A 10003-nucleotide genomic window follows, 5' to 3' on the forward strand; every position below is an offset into this window, starting at 1 on the left:
GGGCGGGGAGGTGGGCTCCCGTCCTCTCCCAGCGCCTATCAAAGCCACGGGATGGAGACCAGAGCCGCTGCAAAAACCGCCCACCGTTATTAAAAGCAAAACCGGTTCTTTTGCGCTGCAGACTACGGATCTACCGCTACTGAATCAGGCACAAGCGGCGCCGGGAGGCGTGCGATACCGCCTACCCCGCCACAGCGGCTGCTCAGCCGCTTCGAACCGCCCATCCCGCTCCCCGGCCGCTGCAGGGTTATCCAGCTCTTACAAACCCCGCACCGCTGGCGGGGACCCGCAGCGCAGGCCGAGCCCTCGCCACCCGAAGCCCGTGGCAGCGGCACGGCACGGCACCACCCCACCCCACCCCACCCCACCCCACCCATCCATCCATCCATCCATCCATCCACCCGCCCGCCGCCGCGCCGCGCCGCGCCCCTGGGAAGCGAGGAAGCCAGCGCACATGCGCGCGAGGCCCCACTACTTTCTAGAACCTCCTGGAAGTCCTCCTGCCCCTCCCTCCGCGTGGCGGCTTTGTTCAACGGCACGCACCAATCGCGGCTTGAGGCTGGGCCGTACCGCGCACCTGGATTGGGCAGACAGAGTGTGGCCCCGCCCCTCGGGCGTGCGGGCCTGTCCCCGGTCCCTCCACCCTCTCCAGGGGTGGGGTACCCAGCATTCCTTGCGGCTCTCTGGCCATTCCGCGGCTCCGCGCGCTACCTTCCCTCTCCGTCTTGCGCCGCGGCCGGGAGGGAAGATGGCGGCAATGGAGGGGCCCCTGGCTGTCTTCGGCGACCGGACCAGCGGCGACACGATCCGCACGCAAAACGGTAACGGCCGCGCGCCGCCGGCAGGGGCTTGATGAGCAGTGGGGGGAGGGGCAGAAAGGAGGTAATATGGCGCGGCCGTAACCACCGCCATGTGCTTACCCGCCTCTGTCCCCACCCGGGAGGGGCCTCGCCCTGCCGCCAGCTTCCCTCCGTCCCGGGCCGTTAGGAGCCGTTGGAAGGGCCGCCGCCGCCGGGAGAGAGGGCGGGGGGCACTAGTCTTTTTCTACAGCCTCCACGAGGAGACGAGAGGCTGGCGCGATCCCGCGCTGCTCCCCGGCGTCTCAGTGGTGAAGTGATCCTGCATCCTTCTTCCTTTCTCGGTAGAAGCACACAGTGGGAGGGGGGCAGCTGCTGGCAGGAGATCGGCTGTGTTCCGTCCCGAGCTTGTAGGGTGTTGAGCCGGCAAGGCCTGCAGAGTAGTTGAGGGCTCTTGGTGGGAAAAGGGCGGCTGCGGAAGCTTACTGGTCCCCAGCACAGGGAAATAGCCTGCTTCTGGAAGTGGGGACCGTCCTCAAGTGTCTTTAACTGTAGTTCTCAAAAACGTTACACATTTCTCTGGATTTTATCCCAAGTCTTGGGAAAAGACTGCAAATTCAGAGGCTGTTCTCAATTTCTGAGTAGGTAAAAGACAAAGGAAAAAACTGTAGACCTGCTTCCTGATGATAGAGTCACACAGCTCTGACGATACTTCAGGCAGAACGCTTAGAATGAGAATTACCTTGGTTTATGGCTGAGATACTTGATAATGGCAACTTTGATGATAAAACGGTTATTTTTTTCAGAAAGCTGGCCTTACTCCTCCAAAGCAAAAAAAAGCATAATTAAGTTGTTTGAAGTTCAAAGTGAAGGTCTGAGTTGTAACTATTCCCATTATACTACCACTTTTTCAATTTCCAGATTAAGTGGCTATGCTTGTGGGATATAGAAAATCTTGCCACGGTCTGAAGGAAAAGGTTGATTGTATCTTTTTCCTATATGAAGTTGGCAGAACATTATTTAAACAAGCCACTATGTTAGAGGTTTCTTGTTACTCCAGTAGCGACTAAAAGGTCACTTTCTACTTTCTTGACTTAGTTATAGAAGTGTTTTGTTGCAGTCACAGACCTAATCGGGGCAAAAAGTCATGTTACTGGTTGATACATGGTGATACCATTGTTTTGTATCTGCCTAGAACTGAGGAGTAAATGAGAGTGAAGTTTCATGGCATGACTAGCTGCTGCCAAAGCAGTGCTGCCAACCTTTGGTAAGCTACCACTTTTCTGACCTCAGTAGGGTCCTCCATCTTACCATTCTTTTTTCTGATTGATTAGTTTTGCCAGGTGAGTTAGCTGAACCAGCTTGGAGGGAAGAGTGAGGATTGGCACAGATTGTATTTTTTGGTAGTAGTAAGCCATTATTAGCTTAGCTAGCCTGAAACCTAATCCTAAATTAGGTCACTTTATCTCAGGTTTCTGAAACGCGCATTCTTGACACATTTTCTTGTAAACGCGAATCGCCCTAAAGTTGGAAAAATAAAACTTTTTTTCTTTCTTTTATTCAGTTACTGCTGCATCTGCTATTGCCAACATTGTGAAGAGTTCTTTGGGGCCAGTTGGTCTGGATAAGATGTTGGTGGATGATATCGGGGTAAGTAAGCTTTCTTTAAGTGTCAGGAGGATTTATACAGCATTCCTATGTAAAAGTGCTTCCACTTAGTGTGCTTCATAGGTCTAATGTGCACATACCTGTTTTTTATCATGGTTCTGGGAGCGGAGGGAGGAGAACTTCAGTAAAACTGAGCATGCTAGCTATTGGGTAATGTATGCTACGTTATTTTAATTTAATCTAGTACTGCAGTTTATGTAGTACAGCTGTCTCTGTACAGTACATGTAAGTTCTTGTCACCACTGACAAGTATTGGTCAAATTCACAGGATTTAATATCACCATTGAAGTCAGGCCATGTGATGGTGTTGAATTGTATATCCTAGTCTCTGCATTTGGAGAAATAACATAAAAAGTAATTCCAATAATTCCATAACCATTTTAAAGCAATATTCCATATTTCAGGTTTTAAAATATTTAAAGCAAATGAGGAAAGTGCCATTTTACAGGCTGCTGTAATAAAATACTATATTAGAGGGTATTCTCTGCACTACTACATATCTGGTCTGTGCAAAACATTTGTTGAGTTTCTGTAACATAAATACTTTTCTGATAAAAAGAATGCGCAAATTCAGCACTGGTAACATTTCTGTTGTTAAAATGGGACTCCTGATTAAAAATAAGCAGTAAACATTTGGTATAAATAGTTATTTTATGGGCATTCACGAAGAATTAATTTTCATTTGCATAAACGTTATGAAACGGAACAGTAAAAACATAATAGAAATATACTCCGTATTAACATTTGATTTCTGAAAATTAGGATGTGACTATTACTAATGATGGTGCAACCATTCTGAAACTGCTGGAAGTGGAACACCCTGCTGCAAAAGTTCTTTGTGAGCTGGCAGACCTACAAGACAAAGAAGTTGGCGATGGGACAACATCAGTGGTATGCAGAAAGTTTTACAGGCAGATACACCAAAAGTCAGTGTTTCATTATCACCGTGCAGCTTTTGATTTATCTGTTATGAATCTTTATGCAATGTGGATCAACTATACAGAATGAAAAACCTTGCAGTTGACTGAATAGAAACAGTTTTTTGAAGTAGGTTACAGGATAAAGAAATTAGACTTGCGGTTTTTTAGAGGTGCTAAGTTTCCATATGCAGCTGGTGCTCTGGAATGGAATTTGCTTGCTGCAGGGTTGTGGGGTTTGGTTTTTTTTCCTTTCTTGAAGGTTGAGGATAGATTCTGAATTAAGGTTTTTAATTTTTAACAACCACGAGAAATTAAAGTTTTAGGACTAACAAGGATACTGAGTGTTGAAAACTTGCCTAAGACTTTTGACAGCTTGGGAGGGGGGTGGAATCAGGTGGCTTTTACCTGATGTCGGAAACTATTTATAATTCTAGGTTGCGAGTACTTGTTTCCACTGAGTAGACATTGGACAACTATTTGTGATTCTACTTTCCACTTAGTGGCAACAGGTAGTTATTTTGCTTGTATGAAATACATGTATTTAGTGTTTGTATTTCAAACAGGTAATTATTGCTGCAGAACTTCTGAAAAATGCAGATGAACTAGTGAAACAGAAAATTCATCCTACCTCCATTATTGGTGGATATCGACTTGCTTGCAAGTAAGAAACTAATACAGTTGAAGTACATTGCATTTTTTAAAGTACAATAACTGCATGCTTTTTGTTTATTTCTGTATTTGTGACTGCATTAATACAGACTTCTTGGTGCAAAGTGGATATGATGGTTTGGTTTGGGGGTGTGTTTTGGGCTTTTTTTGTTGGTTTGGTGTTTCGGGGTTAATTTCTGTAGTCTCACATAGACCCTAGGAGAGTCACTTTACTCTCCTAGAAGATGAATTGATTACATCCCTGTGTTCTTTGAGATAACATCTAGAAGGGCTGAAAACATGTAAGATTTTTTCTTTGGGGGGGTGAAACTCTTCACCAGTGTTTGTCTTTATTCTACAGGGAAGCAGTTCGCTACATCAATGAAAATCTTATTATTAACACAGATGAATTGGGCAGGGAGTGCCTAATTAATGCTGCTAAAACATCAATGTCCTCTAAAATTATAGGAATGTATCCTTTAACTTCATCAAGTTATTTAAGGGAGAGTGATTGGTTAGAGAGCTTGAGTAGCCGTGCTGGTTTCCTTTGCAGCCGTTTTTATGAATGGGGTATAATATTCAATCTGTCGTTTTTATAACAGGGGTGTGGAAAACATTCCATGGATATTATTATCTGGCATGGGAAGACATGTTCAGACTCTTCCAATTTATTTAGACCTGGTCAGGCACATCACAGTAGCTTTAACAGTGTATTGTTTCCTTACAACATTGCATGTTATTGAGACTAGATGAGGAATTGTGTGAATGGAAGAATGCGTTACAGAAGTCAAGTACCTAGGGAGTGAAACTAGGGGAAAGTAAGTTGCATTTTATTTCATAGTCATAGAAAAACCTGCATTTTTAGCCTTTGTGCCAGCCAGGGAATGCAGGCTGACCGTAAGATAGGTATTTTTGTTAAGGAACAAAAGGTGTGTAAAATGCAAGCATCACATTAGCCTGTCCTAATTTTCTTACCAGTGTTTCAGCTTTCAGAATTACTCATTCCTTTAAGGGAATGGTAAAGAAAGCTAACGCTTCTATACCTTTCTGGAGTTCTTCTTTGGAAACAGTTTTTGAGTCTTAGTTTTGGCACTGTCAGTGACTTTTTTGTTTTCTTAAGCACAATACTAGTTTTCTTCTTCAGTTTTAACCTTAACAGCATTGTAGTGATGGTGATTTCTTTGCTAATATGGTGGTGGATGCTGCACTAGCAGTTAAATATACAGACCAGAAGGGTCAGGCTCGGTATCCGATCAACTCGGTTAATGTTTTGAAGGCACATGGCCGCAGCCAAAAAGAGAGCATACTTGTGAACGGTTACGCTCTGAACTGCGTGGTGGGCTCACAGGGTAAGAACATGCTATGATTCATAAAGCTTTTGTGTGAAGTCAATCCTCTTTAGTCTTTCTGCATGAATCTTCTTACTGACTGCATTAGTTGCAAAGCATGTGGGTTTTCAATTCCAGAACAAGAACACAAAAAAACCTTATCACTTCACCAGTGGTTTCTAGGCTAGGGTCTGACAGCTACTAGTGATCCACAAAGTGTTGGTAAGTTACTGCAGTTTCCCTAGTTCAGTATTAGCATGCTAACACTACGATCTTCTGGAGCGTAAGCATCTCCCTTGTGGGGAGACAATGTCAGGTTTGTAGGGCACTGTTACATTTAGCATAGCTGTGTTGTGATTAGGTAACCTAAAGGATGTGAGACTGATAGGTCAGCTTTTCATGGTCATTCACAGTTGGGGATGGGGTCTGTAAAAAGGTAACAGAGGTTATAGTAGAGGTGTTTTTCTTTAAATTTCTCTCTTTGAAAGTCTTTGTTAGTATTTTTCTGTACTAGGGCAGAACTGGAGGCAGAGAAGCAAAGTGAATAGAAATGTGAAATTTGAAAGTAGCATTAGTTTTAATCTCTAATGCTAACTTGATGTTCTGTTAACTTGATTTGACAAAATCCTTTTTCTTCTCTCTCGTCAGGTATGACCAAGAGAATAGTTAATGCAAAGATTGCATGCCTTGACTTCAGCCTGCAGAAAGCAAAAATGAAGCTTGGTGTTCAGGTTGTTATCTCAGACCCTGAGAAGCTGGACCAGATAAGGCAGAGGTGTGTGGAAGCTTGAATATCTGAGACAGTGGAGTTTCACAGGCTTGTTTTGGTCTCTTCTGTTGAGGTGGCTCGATGTAATTTCGGCTAAGCGCAAGAGGTAGAAATGTTTTAGATGTCAGTATTTCCCAACAATACCAAACATTAAAGTCTTCACTTTTGGAGGCAGAACTAGTACTAAGTCAGTTTTAGAGAAATTCAAGTATTCCTTCAAGGTTCCTTCTCCTTGCTGAGATCTACATTAAGATTTCAGGAAATTGTTTAACAGAATGTGATTGTAGACTTTTAAGTCAATTTTTATAACTTTGACATTATCCTTGCAGAGAATCGGATATTACCAAAGAAAGGATCCAGAAGATTTTGGCCACTGGTGCCAATGTTATTCTCACCACTGGAGGTATTGATGATATGTGTCTGAAATACTTTGTTGATGCTGGTGCTATGGCAGTACGAAGAGTTGTAAAAAAGGACCTTAAGCGGATTGCTAAGGCATCAGGAGGTATGATATATATATATATACATATAGAGATACATATTTTCTCTTTTGTCCTTTTTTTAAGTAAAAGCTGTTAAGGTTTTAGTAACTAATTTTCAAAACATGGCTTCTTAACATGCAGGCCATGCAAGGGGAGGATGAGCAGAGCTGAGCCACTCTTGTTAGGTTTTAACTTCACTGTTGCTTTTAAGTGACCATTCTGTCGAAGTAGATGAGCACCATAAGAGCTGACTGAAGATTTACAGTGAGGGAAGACAGTGCTGCGTTGCACTGGGAAGACTGTCATCTTGTGGAAATGGAAGCCAGAATCTGTATTTGTGTGTCTTTATTAAGCACACATTCATAAGTCTCTGTTTGGAGAGTTAAATACCTTGTTTAGATAGTTCAAGACAAATGAGGAATTCCTAAATCATTAAATACGTACTGAAAAAAATTCTGGTCCTATACAGATTTTTATCTGTCAATTCTTAAATTTGCAAGAAAGCATTTTCATTATGGTAAAGCACAGGAACTTGTGCTACCTGTGGAAAAGTTAAGTGCTGTAGAAGTTGAGCAAAAAGAGCAGTATCAATTAAAAACTGGAATATTGAATTGCTACCTGAGAATTAGAAGTGCTGTTGAATTTAAGAAAAATCTATGCTGCTTTTATTTCTGTTTTCAATTTCTGTTCTTCTTTCTGTATGCCTGTTCTGGGAAGTTGGCAAAGGATGTGCTGGAATTGAATGCTAATTTCACTTTTTTGTTTGTTTGTTAAAGCAACCATATGTTCAACCCTTGCAAACCTTGAAGGTGAGGAGAGTTTTGAGGCATTAATGCTGGGACAGGCAGAAGAAGTGATTCAAGAGAGAATCTGTGATGATGAGCTGATTTTAATCAAGAAGTAAGGATCTGTTTTAAAATACTCAGTTTTGTATATACTTTCTGCTAAGTTTGAGATTAAATCCCATTTATTTACTTCCATGCTATCTCAGTGGTATGAGTAGTTACATGCATGGAAAAGAGTATACAAGTCCACTGCAAATCAAAGGTGAAAGTATCATTATTTAATCTCTTCTGGTGGGGCTGGACACCTGTTTCATCAACCATAATGTGAAACAATCAGATTGCTAGATAGACTTAAAATTCTGTTTATAAACAAATTTTTCTAAAATTTAGAACAGAATTCTATTAAATTGCTAGAGACTTTATTACAGCATTCATGTCGTGTTCCTTTACCTGGCTTTTAGTGCTATAGTCACACTGACTTCCCCTTAGTAAAGGAAAACGGGTACCATCTGAGTAATTTCATCTGAATAAAGAGGTACAAGCTAGATCTTACCATTTATAGTGGGAAGACAGGGTTTACATGTGCTGGTTTCATTGAATCAGTCATCTGCTTGGTAAAAGGGTATTTTTTTAGGGTTTTTTAAAAGGGTAAGAAAAGCAACAATTAATAACTGTCTGCACATGTGGTATTTTCCCTTGGAAGTTTTGAGTATGCCACTGCTGTCTGGTACCTGGAGACTCCAGTAGCAGTTTGTTTAACAAGAATATACCTTGGATATTAACTTTTCCACTGCTTTGGTATCCCTTCTCAGTGTTGAACTTCCTGTAGTCTCATTTGTGTGTGAATGAAATATTCTGACTATGGCACCTGTGTGACAGTTACATGACTGCTTATACTGTAATGTTGGTAGTCATTAGCTCACTTGATAGCTATGCAAAAGAGAACTTTCCTAATACCTAATTACATTGTCCCCTTATTTGATGGGAAAACATCTTGTCTGTCATACTTCTTGTCAGGTAGCTTTCTTTAAAAGACAAACTCACACTAGGTTCTTGCATATTAGAACTTAAAATACTGACTTACTAAGTTACAATGTACATGCCCTGTAAGGGCGCGTACCAATGTTGAGATTTTCTTTTAAACATTGAAAGAGTCTGGTTCAACTGAACTTGGCTTTAGAAGAAAAAATTCAGCAAGAAGAGTTTTAGTTTCTATTCTGTTCAACACAGCTGACTTCTGATTCCTTTTTTCCCTAGTACAAAGGCTCGTACTTCAGCATCAATTATCTTACGAGGAGCTAATGACTTCATGTGCGATGAAATGGAACGATCTATACATGATGCTCTCTGTGTTGTTAAAAGGGTATTGGAATCCAAGTCTGTTGTCCCAGGTGGTGGTGCTGTAGAGGCAGCACTTTCAATCTATCTTGAAAATTACGCAACCAGCATGGTAAGTCTTGCACAAAGAAGTAACCGTGTGTATGTGTTAAACTAGGACAGCGTGAATTTTCAAGCATTTATTTTCTTCTACTAGAAGTCAGTTCCACGGTTCATGAAAAACCACATTACAGAGTGTAAGATGCTTTAAAATGGAGGATAGGAGTAACTCCTATCTCTGAGAACTAGACTATGTGGTTCTTTGTCCTAAAAATAGGTTTTGCATGTGAAAACCCCTACCTACTATTGACACTCTTGATGATGGCTGCTTTTTTTCCTCTTGTTGCAGCAATTGGTTTAAAAACTTTTTCCTCTTTCTAGGGATCACGTGAACAACTTGCAATAGCGGAATTTGCAAGATCTCTCTTAATAATTCCAAATACGTTGGCAGTAAATGCTGCTCAAGATGCAACAGATCTTGTCGCGAAGTTGAGAGCATTCCACAACGAGGCTCAGGTTAACCCAGATCGCAAAAATCTGAAATGGCAAGTATCTTATCTATAGGAAGGCTATTAAAAGTGAAGTGGGTTGGTGACTTAGATGGAGAACTTTTCCACTAGTTTACTGAGCCATGATTTGCATGTAGAAAAAGGGTGTAGGTTATCACTGACTTCTCTTTCTGTGTCCTTCACTCCTATGTAATATGTCTCTGGGACCTGGTAGTAGTTAAACAGCATACTCCCAACTCTGTTTTCTACTTTTTCTACCTCTCCATCTGACAATGTTTCTTTCTTTTCAGGATTGGTCTTGACTTGATCAATGGAAAACCTCGCGATAACAAGCAAGCCGGTGTCTTTGAACCAACCATGGTCAAAACTAAGAGCCTGAAGTTTGCAACAGAAGCTGCAATTACTATTCTTCGAATTGATGATCTTATTAAACTGCACCCTGAAACTAAAGAAGAGAGAGGGTGCTACGAGGATGCAGTTCACTCTGGAGCACTTGAAGAATAACTTAGGTTTTATTTATGTTTGTCTAACTTACACTTCCCACTCTTGTAACTAAAATGTTAATAAAACAAGTGGTTGAATGCTGCTGCTATTTTCTTGTGAACAAACTAATTTTTGAAAGTGAGGTTGGACCTGGGTGTTAAGAATTTAAGCTCTAGCATGTGTTACCAACTACACTGCCTGCAGTAGCCACCAGTCTTGTCAAGGCAACAATTGAAT

At 41.6% G+C, this 10003-nt stretch overlaps 1 protein-coding gene and 1 non-coding gene across 2 annotated transcripts; both read left to right on the top strand.

Moving 5' to 3' along the window:
- Positions 1–699: 699 nt before the first annotated feature.
- TCP1 (t-complex 1) lies at positions 700–9875 on the top strand. The gene is made up of 12 exons (XM_059835103.1): positions 700–821; positions 2362–2447; positions 3228–3356; positions 3949–4046; positions 4395–4505; positions 5201–5382; positions 6010–6136; positions 6460–6635; positions 7389–7512; positions 8655–8847; positions 9156–9319; positions 9574–9875. The coding sequence occupies exons 1-12, from the start codon at positions 749–751 to the stop codon at positions 9785–9787; spliced, it is 1677 nt and encodes a 558-aa protein (XP_059691086.1). The 5' UTR covers positions 700–748; the 3' UTR covers positions 9788–9875.
- LOC132322027 (small nucleolar RNA SNORA29) lies at positions 1685–1820 on the top strand. The gene has a single exon (XR_009485012.1). It is a non-coding gene; the product is annotated as a small nucleolar RNA SNORA29 (small nucleolar RNA).
- Positions 9876–10003: the final 128 nt, after the last annotated feature.

Source organism: Gavia stellata, chromosome 2 (assembly GCF_030936135.1).
Source record: "Gavia stellata isolate bGavSte3 chromosome 2, bGavSte3.hap2, whole genome shotgun sequence".
NCBI lineage: Eukaryota > Metazoa > Chordata > Aves > Gaviiformes > Gaviidae > Gavia > Gavia stellata.

Coding starts and splice junctions, on each gene's coding strand:
- TCP1 (XM_059835103.1), top strand. CDS start 749: ATGGCGGCAATGGAGGGGCCCCTGGCTGTCTTCGGCGACCGGACCAGC. Junction 4,506..5,200: donor TCCTCTAAAATTATAGGAAT/GTATCCTTTAAC, acceptor ACAGCATTGTAG/TGATGGTGATTTCTTTGCTA. Junction 5,383..6,009: donor CTGCGTGGTGGGCTCACAGG/GTAAGAACATGC, acceptor CTCTCTCGTCAG/GTATGACCAAGAGAATAGTT.